The sequence below is a fragment of the Podarcis liolepis genome (genome assembly GCF_965112155.1).
Source record: "Podarcis liolepis genome assembly, chromosome: 1".
Lineage (NCBI taxonomy): Eukaryota > Metazoa > Chordata > Lepidosauria > Squamata > Lacertidae > Podarcis > Podarcis liolepis.
In genome coordinates, this window is record NC_139554.1 from 95,303,719 (window position 1) to 95,324,891 (window position 21,173).

Below are 21,173 nucleotides of genomic sequence, written 5' to 3' on the forward strand. Positions count from 1 at the left end.
TTGTCCAGGGGTTGGGTTTGCCCTTTGAGCTATTGCCATATACTGTTGCAATAAACCATTTTCAGTACTTCTGCTCTGTCACAAGCTCCTCCGCCCACCCTGTATGTTGGATGCAACATTTAGGAAAGCAATTCAGAATTACTCTACGGCAAACAAACTGCTAAATAACCCACTGACAATCTAAATGTTGTAAGCCATTTAGTAAGGTGCATATCACTTGCTATCATTTTCATGTCCAGGAAATAAACTGTTACTGCAGTGCTGTGTTACAATTCACTCACAGGGACAGTCATTAAGTGTGTGTGGGTTTAAAAATAAATAAATCTAAGAAGCTTTTGGCTATTTACTCATCTTGGGATTTCTTGTCAGGTGGTTTGCTTTCTATTTTATCACGTGTAATATAACACATAAGTGATTGCGATGAATTTGTAGTGCTAATCTTACATGAGTTAACATTAGTGCAATACAAAAAGGTGGTCTGGATTGAAAACAGTTGTGGTCGATGTAAGGATCAGTTTTACCAGCTACTCAAAATGGAGTGTGGTGGTGAGAATGCCCATTGCTAGAAACTGATGCTAATCTTTGGGAATTCATTGAGGGCATAATCTCAGCACACCCCAAAACACCACCCCACTCTGATGCTGTGACTGTGGTGGTATGGATCCGCAGGCAGCCACAATAGGAATCCAAGGTAGCACTAGAGGCACTTAACTCAGAACTCTCCCCTCTCTTCCCTTCCCTAGCAGATGACTGATTCTAGATTCTTCAAGTCGGGACACTCCTCTGCCCTAGGACCAGCCCAGCTAGACAAGAAACCTATACTTTAGGGCATCATCATGAGGGTGGGACAAGTGAAGGCAAGACTTCTTATAATGTTTGCCCTAGCACAGCCGTGGGGGTGACACTGGCCTCTTCTTCTGCAGGCAGCCAGATATCTTGGGCCAGCACCAACTTCCTCTCAACTCCAATTTCCATCCCACTTAACAACAGACTGACTGGCACAGTGACAGTTTTTCTGCAAACCAGCCCTCTACTGGCTCCGCGATGAGACTGTGAGAGCAGCAACAGGCACGGAGCCTTTTATAGTTCTTTGAATTCCAGCCAATGTCTGAAATCATCTTTAATGAAAAAAATAAACCACTTAAGCCCGTTTGTTTAGAGCAGACACCATATATGCACACAAACACATTACAAACTGTATAGGCATGCCGGGAATGGAGGGAATGTGCTCCCCTAAGGCTCTCTCATAAAATAATTCAGTTTTGATCTAGAAAACTGCCAACCCTGTAATAATGTGGCATGGCACTGAAGCATCCTTATTAAATTACTCTTATGTTGTGGCTGGGTTTCTTGGTGCTTTTTTATGGGGGAAACACAAAATATAGATCAAAGCAGTGCTCGCTATTATAGATTTGGTGATTTTATTTTTCAGGTTGCCACTGTTACTGCTTAAATTGCTAGGTGATCTGAAATTAATCTGGCACTTTTAGCAAACACGAGCTTAGATCTCTTGAGGCGTCCGAGGATGCAGGTTAAGCATTGTGAATACTTAACAATGATTTTAAAATTCATTTTAGGTACTGGACCTTCAGGACCATTTATCAACATAAACTGAGAAAACTTTAAAAGCAACAGACTTAAGACTCTCTCGAGCAGTCAAGTTCCCATCAATCACTTCAGCGTAGCACAGATGACAATCTCTTACGAGGATAATTTCACATGCTTCATTCTACTTTACAGAGAAATACAGCTACACAAGGAGCAGTGTATTTCTTCGAAATACTGATGTAAACTAAATCTCCAAAATATCTACTTGCTTGATACACATTTCTATTTAGTATTTCATTGTGGATAGAAAATATAACAAATATAACATATTTGATCACTCACGTGATTTCATCTACCCCAATAAAAAATCAATAGATCCATCTTTTAAAAAAAAATTTAAATTGGATAATGATTGCACTTGTTAAGTTTTAATTAAATTTATGGTCTTTCCAGACAATCTGTAGCATAACAAAAGTACAGTTATTATTGATTTATTGCTCAGTATCAACATCAAATCCCTCAAATGGTTCTTTCTGACTCTGATTATTTTACTGTTTCAGCTTCAGTTCATTTGCCTATCTGACATCTAGCAAAGTTCAAAAAGCTTCTGGGAAGATCAGGCAGGTTTTGTGTAAGGTGCTTCCAGAATCCCCCATGCCCAATGACATTCTGCTAGCCTTCTCTATGATAGAAACCTGATTATGAAATGCACTTCCATTGGAAGCGCAACTGGGACGGAATATAAGCCATACATTCATTTTCTCAAAAAATCCTGGGAATAGTTTGTTAAGAGTGCTGGTAATTGTGGTTCTGTGGGCAGAAACTGTAATTCCCATAAATCTTTTGGGGAAGTGATGTGTTATGAATGTATGATTTGTACACACCCTGAGGGCCAAAGATGTTTTTGTTTCAGCTCAAGGGTAATGACTCACATTTTCTGGGCTTTTGTCTCTTAGTTAGGAGCAGTGAACCCTTGGCCTGCCAGATGTTGCTGAACTACAATCCGCATTAGCCCAAGGCCTAGAACCCCTGGAACCTCACACCACTCAGAGTTGGGTGCGGTGCAACAATATCATGGCTGTAAATTGTAGCCAAGAAGTACCCAACAGGATGCCATGTAGTTGTTGTTGGACTCTCACCACCCCTTACCCTTGGACATGCTGATGAGAGTTGCTGTTCAAACACATCTGGAGGGCACCACATTGGCTAGTCTTGATGTATACAGCCTAAGGCAGGGCTAATGTCTCACAAATCAGCAGAACAGAAGAATCCAGTCTCAAGCACCTTAAAAACACACTGAGGTTTTACAAGTGTCCTTCAGTTCAAAATACAAAAAGAAACAGTGTGGAAACTGCTACCACATATCATAGCAAAAGTAATTATTCAAAGGTCATTTTTTATCTTTACAAAATGATTTTTTATGTTTGAAGGCCATCACTGCAGCAACATGAAATGAGTTTTTGGGAGTTACTATACTAGCCAATACCAGGTTTTTGTTTTGTTTTGTTTCTTACAGCTGAACAATCTTTTATGCTTTCCCACAAAAGCTGTTGTGCAGAGGAGACATGATACAAATGGTTTAATCAGGAAGACAGGCTTCCTCCCACCTCAGCAATTGATTATATTAAAGAGCTGTACAAAAATAGAGTTGGGGACAGGGCCAAATCTCCCTCTCCTGTTCCCCAGTAGGAATCTGCTCTTCATTTGTAGCCAAAGAGTTCACCAAAATAATATAACTTTGTCCCTGTGCAGTACTATGAAGCACAAGTGACTTAAATAGACAATAGGTATACTCAACAATGGTAGGCATCTCATGGGGGGAAAAACCCTCATATATTACCTATAGAACAGATACTTAATCCAACATTGATGGCTGGGATTTAGAACTTGGAAAATGGAGTCCCCTTCATGTGTGCATCACAATAAAGGGACTCATGCATGGAATAGAACTGCAGGGGTATATAGCTGCCCCAGCACCTCCTGTCCACACACCTGGAAAGCAAAGTTTATGTGGGGAGCCATAGCTTAGTGGCTGAGCACATGTGGTGTCTACAACAATGTCCCAGGCTGAATGCCAAATATCCCCTTGTAGAGCAGGAAATCCTGGTAAATCCCCGGAGAGCCTCTGCTAGGCAGTTGAGAAAATATTGAATTAGATGGCATAAGGTAGCATCCTAATGTCTATACATGTAGGTTTTCTCTGTGTGCTGGAAGACTGAATAATTGGTGTTCCAGGGCACGGAGACAGCTTCACGTGTGGCTCACTGGTCCTTCTTCCATAGTATCCTTGCTCAAGTGTCAGGAATAACATCTTAGTGTCCCTAAGCATTACAGCATCACTGAGTGCCACAAGCCAGAACAACTACATCCTTCCAAAAGTATTGGTCACAGCCTGCAGATCACCTAAAGGTAGGGTACATAAGATTTTTGGCAGTAACCAAGAGAACTGTGCAAACAACAACAAACAAATTGAACTCAAAGTCATGGATTCTGACTGTGTGCTTTGGAGAAGAGCATTATTGGATTTGTGAAGTACCCATAGCTCCCATCCAATGAAGCAATCATATTTTCAAAATGTATTTTGTTATGTTTGAACAAATGCAATTTGTTTTGTTACAGCAGGTACATATGAGTGCAGAAGCATTTGCCCAGACATACATTTGATCATAAGCTGTCCAAAATGACATAAAAAATAGCAGCTTAGTAAGGCAGATGATGACCTATTTACATCTAATACAGTGGTACCTCGCAAGACAAATGCCTCGCAAGACGAAAAACACACAAGACGAAAGAGTTTTCCGTTTTTTGAGTCGTTCCGCAAGACGAATTTCCCTATGGGCTTGCTTCGCAAGACGAAACGTCTTGCGAGTTCTTGCGAGTTTGTTTCCTTTTTCTTAAAGCCGCTAAGCCGTTAATAGCCGCTAAACCGCTAAGCCGCTAATAGCCGCTAAGCCGCTAATAGCCGTGCTTCGCAAGATGAAAAAACCACAAGACGAAGAGACTCACGGAACGGATTAATTTCGTCTTGCGAGGCACCACTGTATATAAATAATTCAACTGTCATAAGTCTAAAAAAAAATTTATAATTTTGCATTCTAGGAACAAATCTGTCTATTTTCAGAGTGTGACACTTTTGTACATTTTTACCCACAATCCATCCCTTTCCCACATTCATCTGCATTAAAAAACACACCTCTAAGTACCTATATAAATAAGTATTTTAACATATCTATGACTTATAGCGGGAGTTATTTGGGTTAATCTACGCAGAGCTAAAGTGTATAGCTTCCTCTGCTGGAATCAAGTGTTTGGAAGAATGTTTTCTCCATCCCTTTCACAAATTCACTGTTTGTGAAATATCTCTGCATCCTGTGACAGTTTTGCATTTATCTGACAGATCAAAGCCACATTTTTAATTGCTACTGAAGTGATCTCTTTAAGAGTTAGGAAATAACAAAACACCCACTATGAAGGTCCATAGCACTTAGAGGTGTAAACAGTCAGATACAAAGGCAATGCAAACGGACAGATTTGATACTTGAGCAGCAGTATAGAAAAGTTCACAGTCAAGGCAGATTATATTGCTTTGAAGAAGAAAATTGCAATCAAAAAGAATCCAGATCAATATACCAGTCTCCACACAATATTAATTACTGTTGATATTACTGTCCGCAAAAGCACAATACTTGGGGGAGGGGGGGTTCACTGTAGTGTTGCTTTACTATATTTGCAAAGAAAATATTTCATTGCCTTAACATCAGTTCTAGGCATCTTGCAAAGAAATGCAGTAAACTGAAATTCTCAAAATTCAATTTGTGCCCTCTTAGCAAACTACCTACAGACTCAAAATATCTTATAGTTTCTTGCTGCGAAAGTAAACGCTCCAACTGTTTAAGGACTCAACTACATTAGTCAAATTACACCGCTATAAACGCATTATAACACTGTGACACCCAATGGTGCTTTAGAGCTGAAATAGCAACTCCCTGATATTTTCCATTGCAAGCTTTACAACGGGTTTTTTCCAGAGCATTTTTTATAACTGTTTAGATCTAGTGTAAAGTCTTACACCTGTCCTTGAGCATCAAACTCCAGCATGAATACACAAGACAACCTGCCATTTTTAAGCCATTTAATTAGTTCATTTAGTCAGAAGTGGTGAAGCTTTTTCAACCCAAGAGCTAAATTCCCTCATGGGGAAACTTCTAAGGGTTGCATGACTGTGGTGGGTGGAGCCATAGGGAAATGTACATAGGTAGAGCCAAGTATGCTACTCTTGCCTCTACTTGTCTTCAGCAGACCAGTCATGCCCAAGTCAAGAGATGCCCACATAGGTCTTTCCATTCTACATCAATGCAATCAGCAAGCACATTATCACAGCTCAAGGCTAAGCAAGAGCTCTTGAAGAACAATGCCAGTGAGAGAAAAATGCCCCCAGAGGTTTCCCACCCCTGGCTTAAATGCAGCTGCTGTCCACTAACAAAGGGAACTGAAACCCCATATTCACTATACACTTAAAGAAGCAGCATTCTACTTTATGGCTTTCCCCCAAAGGATGGTGGGAACTGTAGCTTGTTGAGGGTGCTGCGAATTGTTAGGAGTCCTCTATTCCCCTCAGGAAGCTACAATTCCCAGAGTTAAGAATTGTAGCTCCAAGAAGAGAATAAAGGTAAAGGGACCCCTGACCATTAGGTCCAGTCGTGGCCGACTCTGTGGTTGCGGTGCTCATCTCGCTTTATTGGCCGAGGGAGTCAGCGTACAGCTTCCGGGTCATGTGGCCAGCATGAATAAGCAATTTCTGGCATACCAGAGCAGTGCACAGAAACCTCGTTTACCTTCCCGCTGAAGCGGTACCTATTTATCTACTTGCACTTCGTGATTTCGAACTGCTCTGTTGGCAGGAGCTGGGACTGAGCAACAGGAGCTCAGCCCATCATGGGGATTCGAACCGCTGACCTTCTGATCGGCAAGCCCTAGTCTCTGTGGCTTAACCCACAGTGCCACCCACTTCCCTTCATGAAGAGAATAGAGATAGCCTAATGACTTTCAGTACCTTTAACAAACTACACTTCCCAGCATTTTTTTTTATTCCCTCGGGATTTTTTTTTTATTATTTTTTTTAAGGGGGGAACCATGGGGGGGGGGGAACCATGATACTGCTTTAAATGTACAGTACAGGTGGTGGGGTCTTAACAGCTGAAGGGTGAAGATGACAAATAAAACACCATTCCTCTCTCATATGGAACAGAACTTTGTTTTATGGCTCCTTTATATTCCCCATCATTCCCTGTGGGAAAGAACTGGCACATTTCCATGCTCTACTAAATTAGGAGTTTCTTCTTCCCCTGCTTCTGACTCCCAGTTTCTTACAAACTTGCACATACCACTTGTTTAATTCAACATGCAGTGTGCGAAAGGAGAATCTAGATCAGTGCCTAAAAGAGCTGCCGCAAGTATATTTTACTTGGAAACAAGCACTGACTTCTGCAGGCAGGGGTCTTTCCAAGAAACACATGAGGCTGCATTATACTCAGTCAGACCACTGATCCAACTAGAACTGACCGGCAGTAGTTCTCCATGAAGTCTTTCCCAGCCCTACCTTGTATTGCCATGGATTGAATCTGGGACATTTTGCATGCAAAACGCATGCTTTCCCACTGAGCTATGGCCTTCCCTCTGTAAATAAGCATGTTTAGGATTGCAGCATAAATCTGACTCTCAAGATGCTTTAGTGACAATAATGGGAGGAAAGCGGGGGTACAACTACAATCTACATTCCTCACAGGACAGAAATGGCACCCGGACCTGTAACCTGTCTCCATTATTAGCTTGCACTAAATTGCTAAGAGAGTTGAACTGATGGGAAGAGATAAACAACAGTGGCTGCAGAATTTTCCTGCAGAATTTCTGGCAGGTGTTTGATCCATCTCATAGTTTTATGAGACAGGAAAGCAAGGAACCCTATAGCCCGCTTGTCTGTGACCCAGCCATGTGCCCATTTTCATCCTTGGAAACTAATACCATCTGCACTTCATTTTCAAGCAGAAGGCAGGTACAAAATAAAAGCTGGTAGACATGTTGAAATTCATTGTGTTTTGCATCTTTTGTTGCCCATATGTGAGGCACGTACCTACGTCAGCAGTTCAAAAACTGATTGATAAGTGGACGTGGAAATATTGAGAACTGAAAACAAGTTTTAGCCTTTGCAAGGTATATTACTGTTAGCCCCATAGTTATTTTGAATCCTCTGAATTCTAAGAGTACCTGCAACCATGAAAAAAGAGTCTGTATTAATCCAGTCTAAAGTCAATTACACCGAGTTCCAAGCATCTGTGTGGGATGTAATAGTAGACCTTTTAAAATCCCCTTGCAGTTTCTGGACAAGAAACCAGAAGTGAAATGAAGCACATCTTTTACTGCTCCCCTCCCCCCTCAACTGCCAATGTAGAAATCCCCTAGAGAAGCAGGCATGATGTAGTGCAAGAAAGCCCAGCAGCAACATCGCACATTGATTTGCACAGTTTGCACTGTCCCAGCTATGATCCATTTCTGATCATAGCTGCATTTCTGATCATCTGCAGATGGCAGGGGGCTGGTCTGGGCTCCACTCAGAAGGGTGGTATACTGCAGAGGAGCAAAATCCACCAATCTCACTTCTATCCCCCCTAAAAATGGGCTTATCAGCATCTATTCATTTATTGCTGTTGTTACTATTATTAGTACTATTGCTACTATTATTATTATTCATTAAATTTCTATACAGCCCCTCATCTGAGGCTTACAGGACAGTTTATAATACAAAAGCACAAAAATGCATAATATAGGAACAAACAAAAACAATACCCACACACACAGTTTAAAAGGCCATAGATTGTTTAATATTTTGACCCTTTTTTCTTTTCATCACACTGCAGTTCATTTCTGCAGCACAGATTGTATGGACTAGGACCCAAACTAAACACAATGTTCATTGTATGAATACAAGTAATATACATTATTTAATATATTTTTAAAACTCCCTTTGGTGGAAGGCTGTCTTGAGTAGGACTGGGACCATAAGGAGTAGAGATGAGAGTTAACCTTTCCTTACCCATGCTGTAGACTGCCTTGCCCCAAAGCTCTGAAGTACTGTGAGGGAGCTTCCATTAGAACCAATAGGAATTCCCACCCCCACCCCAGGGCTAATACCAGCTTTGAAGGCACAGGGCGTGTGGGCTGTTGTAGCCATGGCAGGGCACAAAGGCTTGAACTCTCTTCCCCAATCCACCATGATCTTGACCCCACTCTGTCCCCAGAACAGCAGCTATTGCATTTTTAAGTGCAGGTTATTTGCTTTCATACACTCCATGTCACAGCTGGCTTGGCACTTAACTCAAAATGGAGGTCTGTGGCAACTGCGAATCAAAACAATGGAGATGTATCTAAATCCACATATATATATATCTATAACAATAGGTGCAAATCCTGACTCCATGCAAAAGAGCATGCACTGGCTGTATACACATGGTAGACACATGTTCAAACACATACCTCACAACATATACACCTTTGAAAACCAGCACTGGTTCCAGCAAAAGCATTTTTGCTCCACATAAGAATTCCTATAGAGCAGAGATGTTGATGCCACACCCTAGACCCGGCCTACCAACCCATTTTTAATGGCTTGCCAGTCCCCCTGACAAACATTTACTGATTTTACCAGTTTTCATCCATTTTACTGATTCCAACTGTGGCTCTGGGCAAACCACTACCATTGTGAGAGTTGGTTGGGGTACTCTAACTTACACTAGTGTTTCACAACTGCTGGATGCCCCCCCCTTCCCGGTGGCTCTCTCCAGAGTGCTTTAACCAGCTGTCAACCACCAAAGTCACCAAAATGCCCAAGCACTGAGGAGCAGGGTTGATGAGAATGGGTGGGTGCACTGTATGTGTAGAAAGGGGGTGGCTGTATGTAGGGCATGGCAGTGAATGTGCATTATCTTTGTGGGATGTATACATGTGGTGAGTGCACTGTGTGTCTAGCATGTGTGTGGATGTGCATGGTTATGGGTGTGATGTGCACCCACTTGGCCCTACCCATCACTGACTTGCAGCCTTCAGAGAGTTAGCCAGCTCTCGATGCAGCTCTTGGACTAAAAAGAAATAAAGGTTAGAGGCCCTCTTTGCTATAGGGGAATGAACATAAACCGTTGTTGTCGTGCACTATCTATGTGGAGCTTTCACTGTGACATGTTTTCATACATGTTTTCTCAAATGATATTTCTCTACAGAGGAAAAAAATGTAAGATTAGAATTAGCCTACAGAAGAAAGCAAATAATAATAATATTTTAATGTAATAGCTGTTGTTCCTTCCTTCAGAGGAACTATAACAAGAATATTAAATCTTTTTCATAACTCTTTTGTACAGCTGGCAACTGCTCTGCATCCTTGGCAGAACAGAACCCTGCAAGGGGTACTTAACATATTATAATTTTAAATCGAATCATGCTCAAACTGCTCTGTTTTCTGAAAACATTTAAAACAGTGCTGAAAAACTCCTGACTCTTCTGAATAGTGGGAAATAATACTCCTGGTGGTACCATTGGATTATTTATTCATGTTGCCATCACTATCCCATAGTGAAGTTATCCTATAGCCAAACCTGACTGGCTTTGGGGTGTTTTTAACATTATCCCATTCATTAGCCCTAGTCAGGGGTTCAAAAGACTACATGAGGGCTCAGACTATATAGCAAGCCTGACAATCGGTTGTGGTGCATGTGATGGCCCTAACCTAACTCTCCACATCCCTTGGCATGCTGGCTCCACCTCTCCTCTCCTGACATGTGCAATGAACAGATCTTGCTCAGCGAGTGAAAACTTCTGCAGTGTCTAAGCATGTTAGAATCTTCCTTCAGATCTTCACTCAAAGGCTGGAGGAGCAGTAGGGATTGGGGGTGCCTAGGGATACTGGGGGCATGGCCAGTGAATACACTCCTGCCCCCCTCCCTATGCATGCCTAAATAGAGGTACTGTATGCTCCCTAACAAAGCGGGATCACACATTTGACTAATCCAGAAAGGGAACAAAAGCAAGTGGCAGATAGGTAGCCGTGTTGGTCTGCCATAGTCAAAACAAAAAAATTCCTTCCGGTAGCACCTTAAAGACCAACTAAGTTAGTTCTTGGTATGAGCTTTCGTGTGCAAGCACGAAAGAAGTGTGCTTGCACACGAAAGCTCATACCAAGAACTAACTTAGTTGGTCTTTAAGGTGCTACCGGAAAAAAAGCAAGTGGGTTTGAGGTAGAAATTCTACCATGCCAAAAATCCTATTTTCTGTCTAAAAATTGAAATTGGAGTGTATTGAGTCCAGCATAAACTTTATATGAGCAGATGTTGCAGACCTGCATAATGCATGCTAAACCTCTTGTGTTTAAGGCATTGTGCCCATCTTTCACCTTTGTAGACCACAGGCACCAAGTAGACATGGCTGGCACCAGCTCCTTAGCCCATGGGTATGCAATGTACTCATACATTTAAAATGTAGGCACATATAAGCAACACTGTTCGGTAATTTGTGCTCACTAAAGGCATGATGTGCGGAACAGCTTTGTGGGGCTGGGAGGAACCAAACCCATGACGACTGAAATAGAAGAACGGCTGGTGTTTGGAGAGTCATTTCATAAGTTCCATTAGAAATGGCAGTTATATATAGTCTCATACATTAGGCTTCTACAAATCACACAGGAACATAGTATCAATTTTTCTCAGTGGTAACAAGGATTTGTGAAAAGCAAATTTAGCTATGATTACATCCCAAGAAACTACTGACCTTGCTTTAAATAAGGTTTGTTACACCTTTTGTAAACATTTGGTGCCTACCTGCTTTAAAATAGCCTTTTTTCAACCATGCCATTAATCTAAAAGCTATTAATGACCAGGGCAATGCTCACAGTGCATGTAGTTCATGCCTAGGACAAGCAATTGCACACGGCCAGAGTAAAGATCCTTAAGTGCACAAAAATTTCCAGTTATTTGACAGGGGTGAGGGGGGCTCACAGTGCTTTAGTCATTTTTTAAAAAAGTAAATTGGAAATATGTTTGAAAAATTGCCAGGAAAGTTTAAAATACTCAAGCTTTACATTGACAAATGACATGATAGCAACTGGAAGATTAAAACAAAACAAAAAAATGCCTTGTCAAAGTCCAACTAGTGTTGATCTATAAGGATTTGATCCTATATCAGTTTGGATCCACTTAAGCGCATTACACTGCCAGTGGGACCATTTACATGCTCTTAAAATGCTAAATAGATTACAGTGTATTCATAGGATAAGGGTAGGAAGTTCAATATATTGCAGTATTGATCTTTGGTAGATTAGGTATAGCATAGCACTGGAAAGAGAGGCGATGGGAGTGAGCCAAGCTTTCAAGTTATTTACAGGCCATCTTTCCCTTCTCTAGGTGTCCCCTGTCTCATCTACTTTTACATACCATTTCTATTTTTGCGTTCCCGGTGATGTTTCTCTGCCATCTGAATGCAGTCAAGGACCACAGCACTCAATATAATCTCTATGTATTTATATCGAGTCCAACTCTAAAATACAAGAGATACTTGTATCATTTTGAAGATAGAAGGATTTCATGCATGGATGTGTCTGCATAGATAACGGTTTTACCATTTTCTCTTTTGAATTTTTTTAATGATGTCAGAGTCAGACATGGACAACAATGTAAATACATCCCAGAATCTAATCACAACCTTCTTTTCCAAACTCTTTTTTTGAGTCCATTTAATTTTTAGATTGCAAGCCTTCAGGGAAAGCCCAGTGCCATAAAATCACTTTTCTACAGCACTTTGTAACCTGCAGTGCTCTCTAGAGCAAAAAAACAAAATTAAGATGGTGCCCCACATGCCTAGAATTCTGCCTCCTTTATCCTGAATCACTTTGTCCATGTGGGAAGAGCAGATGCTGTAGGGAAAATGAAAGACCAAAGGGTAGTGAAAGCCTTGATATAAAGATGCAGCAAGCAGTGTGTGTGGTGGGGCAGAGACATTGAGCCTCCCAACCCCCACCACCCACCATGGCCGCCGCCGCTGCTGCTGCTGCTAACTTAAATGGGGCTGGGCTGAGTCAGGGTTGCAGTAAGGTTGGAATCACATGGTTACACAGATGGGAGTTGCCATGACCAATCTGGCACTCCTGTAGCTACAACAGCCTTCTCCACCCTCATGCTGCTAGATGAAGCTGCAGATGGGAAAGGAAGCCAAGGGATAAAGAGAAAGGCGAAGGAAAGGTGATGGAATAGAAAGGTGAAAGGAGTGACATTCACTCATTTCCTCAACTCTAGCTCAGTTTTCTGGCCACATTTTTCATACATGCACCCCCATATTTGTTTCCTCCTCGTGGATGATTTTTAGACATCAGCTTAAAACACAGTCATAGAATCCTAGAATCAGGGTTATAGAATCATAGAATAGTAGAGTTGGAAGGGACCACAAGGGCCATCCAGTCCAACCCTGCAATGTAGCAACCTTTTTGCCCAATGTGGAGCTCAAGAGATAAAGATTCTCATGCAGGGATGGGGAAGTTTTCTCAACCTAAGGGCCACACTCCTTTCCGGGCAGCCACATGCCAATGGTGAATGGAGCTGGAGGCAAATGTGGATAGAACTTCTACCTTTGTGTCCTAGGCTAGTTTTTCAACACCTTCTCACACCCCTCTCTGTTCTCTATGCAAGCAAGCAAGGGGTGCTATCAAAGACACATTCCAGCCAGACAAAAACACTTAAGAGGAGTGCAAAGCAGGGATGGCAAAGGCTATGGCTTGGAAACAGGTCTACGGTGTGATAGAGAGGCCAGAGAGCCACATTTCCCCCCACCCGGCCAGAGGATCTCTGCCTCTAGTTTAATATGCATATTAACAGACATCTTAATTTTATTGTTATGTTGTTTTCGGTTGTTTTGTTCAGTGCCCTATGATTGTATGGGATGAAGGGCAGCAACAAAATAAAAATAATAATAAAATGCCACTGGCTCATGGCAATAAATGGGCATGTTTTGACCAGACCTGGTTAATGCCAACAAGAGATAAGCAAGACAAAATGACAGAGCAAGTGGGGGAAATGGAAGAACCGCAGGTGATTGTCACAGTCAGCCGTTTTAGTTAGAGAATGGCAGGCTGCCGATACTGAATGCTCAAGTTAATCCAATAATGTATGTGTTTATATGCTTGTTTCTTCTGACTGTGTAGCATGATCCTAGGTGCATTTACTCGGATACAAGTTGCACTGTGTTCAGTGGTGCTCATCCCTTAGAAAGTGCACCTAGGATAGCAGCCTTAAATTCCGTGTTCCCAAGCGTGTAGGCACATTGCGGCACGTCTCTCACAATATTGTCTCACCTCTCAGAAAATTCTGCCTGACAAATGACATTACAGTGTGCAAGAGTCAGGTTTATGGATAGCATCACTGAGTAGAAGAAAAGTCTAATTATCCAATGCTGAAAATGCCGACAGGGAATTGCATCGCTGCTGGGACAAAATAGAGCGGTAAAGCCTATACAAGGCCATTAGAGTGCTAAGCGCTCAGACAGTCTTCCCATTTGATGTCATTAGCTCATATTAGTGATGTGTGACATTTGTTACACACTGTATAGAATAATTCTTAATGGACCAAGCAATCAGGCCATTTCTCAGATATTGACTTACATTATAGCACGGTACATTTTGGCAATGGTCTGCTCCAGTTTATTAAACAGCTGGAGTGGGGGGAAATGGTCATGAATTTCCAAAACGCTGTATACATTTAACTGATTTGCTCGTGCAAATCTTTGCATATAAAATAGAATTGTGGAGCTGAGAGGGAGAGGGGGAGAGAGACTGCATCCACTTCAGATATGCATATATACACTAGGGATGGGTAAATCTGTCAGTTTTTGTTTCTCTTTTTTCCAGTCTTGGGTTAAGGGCTTCACATTTCCACATTGGTCTGAATGATGCAATAATATCCACATCTGAATGCACCCTAAGAAAGCTGCAGTATCGCATGGGCAGTTCGGCAATTCCACCCCACCAAACGGGCCACTACCGTAAGCGTCTGACTTATTTGGGGTAGGAGTGGATTTATTGCACAAGAATAATATTTAGCATTTGCTATTAATCACAATGTACCCACTTTCTTTGTGGTGTGTTCTCGAAGCTACCAACATGAGTTTGACCAAACTGCGGGAGGCAGTGGAAGACAGGAGTGCCTGGCGTGCTCTGGTCCATGGGGTCACGAAGAGTCGGCACAACTAAACAACTAAACAACAACTATGAAGGTGCAAGATCTGTGCAGAAGTGCTGCAGTCTGACACAAAGACAGAGACCAGATCTAAAGTGCATCCTATCATAACATCTGCTGAGCTGTGTTGGTATGAGAAGAAGCTTCCAAATTGCTGCCCTACCAGAATTTCAGACTCCGGTTCTGCTTAAAAATAAAATTGCTTGCTTTCTTACTATCAGAAATATGCTAATAACTTTGGTACAGATTTTCTGAACTTGTACGCATACATGAGCCATAAACTTGTGGCATATATTGGGGGGAAGAGTAGTCTTTATAATGCTCCTCCAGACAGCAGATTCTGCATTACCGGCTTTTTGCAGCGGCAGGTGAGTATTTCAAAGTAATTCATGTGCCTTTCCCAATGGATATTTTCTGATGTGCTGCTACAGTTCTATGCCATGCCCCTGTAGTCTAGCATTATTCCAGCTTGATTAGCGTTCCTCATATGCCTGGACTTATATGAAGCACTAATCACACATCCAGTTCCTGAAAGAAGGAACATTTTGGGGTGAGCTCAAGAGCTACCCAACCAAAGACGAAACAACAATGCATGGTGTTCAATAGCAACAGGAAAGTCTCCCAGCGCTGCAAAATTAAAGATTCCAACACCAAAACAAGAAAAGTAGCTTAGTAAATTGCTCTAAGCACTCCCTATTCCAGGGTACCCCTTGATCACTTTCCTGCATGTAACACCAAATCATATCCATTCACCAAGGGGTGTAAGGCAGAAAGCACCACCAGGAAAATGTCAAAAGTATGAAATGCACAAATCTTCACTGTGTTTTTTTTCCAGGTAAATTTAACACAAACAAGGTGGAAAATATTTCTACTATGCAGTGTTCACACTTTGTAAGATGTTATATATTCACACTTATGTTATCAAGAGATTCAAAGTTGTTGAATTTATCAAGCCCAAGCTATTGAATTTTTTTTTAACAAGATGAGCAAAGCTTTAGCAGTTCTCTCCCTCTGTGACACAATCTTTCCATTTTGCCATTAGTAAAGCATAACGGTACACCCAACAGTGGTGAAATTCTGCGACAGGATCTAATTTACTTTCAGTGTTACAAGATGAGCCAACAGTGTAAAGAATAAAAACAAGTCATTTGCCCAAGGGGTGGCTTCTGAAGTCAAGGTTGTAATGAAAGAGAAATAAGGTGGGTATTTAGCATTCCCAGCTAGACCCTTAAAAGTTTTCTGTATTACAGATCTAAGTGAAAAATCATTAATTCAGAGAGCTGCTTAGCTCTCTAAGATTTGAAAGAGTTTCAGAAAATGCAGTAAAATGAATCTCAGTTAAGAGAGGGTTTCATTAGGAGGGTGGGAACTTTATCTAAAGTCAGCTGAAATGCTTTTGCATCCTCTCTCCTGTTTTCCTTGGAAGGAGACTTCACTGACAGAGTAGAGAATCCGAATGTTTTGGACTACAATTTCTATCACCCGTGACTATTGGAAATGCTGGCTGAGGTTATAATCCAAAACATCTGTAGGGCACCAGGCAAGAGAATGCTACCATAAAATGACTGTTTAAAAAAGAAATAAAGAAACCCAGAGCCACACATTATTCTTCATGGAAATAAAATGAATTTTATTTATTGATGTTTAGAAAAAGTAAAAAAATGCCCATAGTTATGCCTTGTAGTGAGCCAGGCAAATGGCTCCAGCTGGTTCACCATGGCTTACCCTGTCTAGCAAAGGCACTGAGGCAAAATATTTTTCTTGGAATCATCTTCTAAGTTTAAGCTTCAAAAATTTTATATATAAAGTGCTGAGTTGACTCATGGGCCCTTTGTAAGTCAGGTTCCAACAAGTGTACTTTAGTTTGAAAAAGAGCTATGGGTCAGTTTCTTCAAAGCAGCAGTCACCACCATGGCAGATTATAAATACAACTGGGAAATGTGCAAATTAAGTGAGAGATGCAAACAAAATAACCCCAAGGTTGCATATATTTCCTTTCGTCCAGTAACCACTCAGCCCTTGTAGTGTTCAATTACAGCTCAAACCACTCTCAGATCAGCTGCATCCAGCACCATTTTTAAGGGCTTCTATTCAGACCAACAGCAATCATATATTACAAAGCTGTTGAATAGCATAAAGTGGAGGTTTTTACTTTCAAAATATGGACCAAAATCTAGCCTCACCATTTGAGAACTGATCACAGTTTCATATTTTTGCAATACACAGGCATGAAAATTGGCAAATCAATCCACTGCCAGTCTGATACAGGGTCTGTTTTGTCTGCACAAAAATATAGTTAATATAATAATCCGGTCTCAAGGTGCCTCCCAACAAAATGTATCCATAGTTTTATTAGGTGTCATGTTGCACTTTCAAACAATATATGCAACTGCCTGCCAGCCTTGCCACTGCGTAAGTAAAAGCAAAACTTCACCTTGTTCTAGTACTTGCTTTATAGTGCTACACAGGGGGAAATGATTATTCTTATAAAACATGGATCAAACCGGAAATTTCACTTGCAGTTCAAAGATTCTAATAATGACCTTTTTGTGGGAGGAAGATTGCTCTTGCTTTTCTTATTTCCATGAAATGGAAGATGCTATACAGTTGACTGAAGCTAATGAACATGCAAACAACTCCAAGACCACTGTGTTTCAGAAACATTGACTATGGTTTGTCTGTGGAAAGTGTGGCAACTTAAGATTTGAATTCATGCCATCCTCCTAAGTTGATCAGCCTTTGCTCATGCACTGTTTGCCAGAAGCCCTCAACCAGATTTTGCACTGAATGGTCTGTTTCCATGTTTTCTACCAATTTTTGCCCCCTTTATCCTCCCCATCTGTGTTGGATGGAATGTGTGGAATGGAGGCTGCACCTGGGAGCTTGAAAAAGGTGAGAACACAGGGCACCGTGCACAGAATTGTGATGATGACAGTCTCAGGATCACAATGGCACAGGACATCCATCTCACATGACTGCATATCATGATACACAAGGAATAATGATCATACATGTTTGGTACAGCTTTTCCAGAAACACTAGGTGGTGGAGCCAGGGCAGAATCACTGCAGGCAGAACCCTGACAGGAAAAGGAAGAAGGCACCATGTATCTTCTAACTCTCAGCTCCAATGCTGTTGCAGATCCAGTTGTTCCATCAGCAATTCAGGCCCCGACAGACAGCAAACTACCCAGAATTCATGTTCATCATGGCCAATGCCTATCTTCTCTCCGTTTCATTTTGGATACAATCCTAATTCCCGCTGCACCCCAGTCTGATTCCACTAAAGGGTACTACAACAAAACCTTTTCACAGTGCCCAGTAGCATGCCAGACACCCCAGCTTGTAGACTGTACACCTACAATGGCTGCATTCCTAACCCTGCTTGCCTGGGAGTAAGCCCCCTTGAATTCAATAGGTTTATTTCCAAACAGACGTGTTTAGGATTGCAGCCTAGACTATTAAGCTACTCCATGTACAATTTTAATGTTTTTGTCACTGTCTCGCAGTACATTCCAGCTGATTGCTGAAAAAAGGGATTAGCACTTCCTCCCTACCCCCAATTTCTTTTAGAAACACTACGTCTAAGAAAACATGCTAAAGAGCTGGTGTTTTTTCAACTACTGAAGCATATTGTATCCCAACTTCATATTTATGTCAGCTTCTGCTACCATTTCCTTAGCACTGCAGTATCTTGAAATGTTTTCAAAGCACATAATACACCTGACATCATAAAGAGAGTGCAAAATATCAAAAGGTTTATCTTGGGCATTGTTATTCTTATGACAGCTGTAGCACAAAGGGTCCATGGCTAAACACAATTCGCTGGTGTTATTTCTTCTCTCCCCCCCCCTCGCTCGTTCACTCACTCACTCACACACACACACACACACACACACACATTGACCAATCTGGGTTTTTAATGTGACACTAACATTTTTGTGCTTTATTCCTGGCATGTGGTCAAGTGCATTTAATAACTGCTGCCAACAGTGAAAAAAATAGTTTCAGCTGTAGCAGATATGATACAGGTCCCATACTGCATTGCACAGCCTTCATTTAGTACTCACAGGGTTAGGACTGCAGATCCTTAAGATGAGTGGAGGGTGACTTTATCTTAACTGCAGTATGATCGGTTTAAATGCAATTCATAGGATTTTGCTTACCTTCATACGCAAACATGAAACAAGTGGTCATTTAGTTTCTATAGATACCATTACAACTTGTGTGGCTGATCATTACAATCTTGTGAGAAACACATACCTTACGAATTACTCTTCGGAAATGTAGCCCATTTACACACACAAGAAGATTAAAGCTGAAATCCTATGCACACTTACCTAGGAGTGAGCCCCAGTGAACTCACTTGGGATTTGTACTGTATAGGATTTTATTATGTTTCCTATATTGTGTCCAAAACAACTAACAAAGCTAAATTTGTTTTAGAAACTATTTTCGTTGTAACCGTACTTTACATCATTCATTTCTTTAAAGAGCCTAGATCCTCACTGTTCATAAGAATGCAGGAAGCCGCTGGATTTTGCCATATCACAGGGTGCCCAGCTGTGTGCACATTTACTTGCAAGCATGGCTACCGTCCTTCAGATACTTATTTGGGAGTAAGTATCACTGAATGCAAATTGCATAGGGTTATGCTCCATGTCCCACTGCATTCAGTAGAATGTAGTTCCAAGTAAGACTGAGCCTGATTGCAGCTATAGCATTTTTATGCCCCTTCTGGAAGAATTTCAAACTTGGCATTCCATGTTGTGCTCTATATGGTCTTTCATATATATTGCTAAATATATAAAATACCTGCTTGTGATAGAATGACTCCATAATACAGCCCAGAAAATAGCATTATGCAGGGCTCCCATACACACATGTAATTGTAATGTAAAGGAAATAGATTAAGAAATCCTTACACCACCAAAAAGTCTGTGCCTTGCCTGCAAAGTTATTTTCACTGCTATACATTTACCTTACTGTAAAGGGTAGATAAGTTTATACAGAAACCACTGCAGTACTTCTGTCGGCCCTTTTCACTGTAATATTAGCAATGTCTATCATTTGCCACACATCGAATATGTATGCATGTGGCTCAAATGCAGAGTAAGGAGAACACAAAATGATGAGAGAGCTTATTTCATGTTGTTATTAGATCAATCCACGTCAGTCAAGACCGTTCACAGAATGACAGGGCCATCAATAAAAGTTCAGCTTTCCACAATATCTCTAGGCTATCCCAGCCACCAAAAACATTTTCAATTAACAAGCCAACAGCAAGCCAACTATACTCTATTTCATTTCAACTTGGCTCACAGATCTATTCATACAACTGATCTGACCTTACCATTAAAATGATTGACAAGAATTCAAAATCCCAGTGCCTGGAGCATTCCATACAGTACTCAGAGAACACAAGAAACTAATGGAAAAAAATCAAACAGGTTGCTAACTGTGTGTGTGGTGTTTTCCTTGGCTGTTTTGCCCCTCCTTGTAGAAAGTACTGCCAAGCCTACCAAACTTGCTAATCATTATAACCCATTGCTAATATTTAAACTTAGAAAGCTCACCAACTTAGCTATCCTAAGTGAAAACTAGAAATAACAATGCAAGCATTATTCAAAAAATTCAGAATCAAAAGATTCAATACTCTTCTTATAATCCACAAGAAATCAAAATTAGTCAAGCAAATATGTCAGAGTTTCTTAAATATGCAAAATAATGAACACCACATATTCCTATATATATGCACAAAGAGAGAGATGCACACACAATTTGCAACAATAATGAATTTTCCATACCTTGATCGTCTTGGATGACTGGCATTTGACGTGATGGGACACTGTTGCAGTTTGGTTCATGTTTCAGCACCCAGGATAGCGCACAATTCCACAATGAGTTATGGAGCAAATGGCTAGAAATCCGTCCTCGCTCAGACTTCTGCTGTTGCTCTCTCTCTTTCTTTCTTTCTCTCTCTCTCCCCTCCTACGAGTGCTTATGGCTCTAGAGGCTGGGATGCTGTCAGATTTGTACAAGTCTGAATCTCAGCCTTAAACTCGAGTATTCATTTGATTCATCGTTCTTCAGGTTCCTGAAGCCTCTGCACACAGCGAGCTCAAATGCTGCTTCCATTCACTTGCACTGCACCTCTCCAGCACTGAGAATGTGACAGCTCCTCAGCGCAGCCAATGATCTCGACTCACCAACCCTTTGAAAAGAACAGAATACCAGCAAACTGCATCAGTATTTACTGCAGCCCAGCACACTCTCTCCTTCCTTGAAATTAATCTAACTCAGGGGGTAATTACAGATTAGCTTTCAAATCCTAACTGCACAAACACAACGCACCACAGACACA

General features: G+C 41.3%; 1 protein-coding gene across 1 annotated transcript in view; it reads right to left on the reverse strand.

The window, feature by feature from the left end:
- DPP10 (dipeptidyl peptidase like 10) overlaps nucleotides 1–21,173 on the reverse strand; it is a 559,151-nt gene that overhangs the window by 481,760 nt on the left and 56,218 nt on the right. The window contains exon 3 of the mRNA XM_083489332.1: nucleotides 20,617–21,023. Within this exon, the coding sequence (XP_083345458.1) occupies nucleotides 20,617–20,676 (60 nt within the window). The 5' untranslated portion in view covers nucleotides 20,677–21,023. The remainder of the gene's footprint in view (nucleotides 1–20,616; nucleotides 21,024–21,173) is intronic.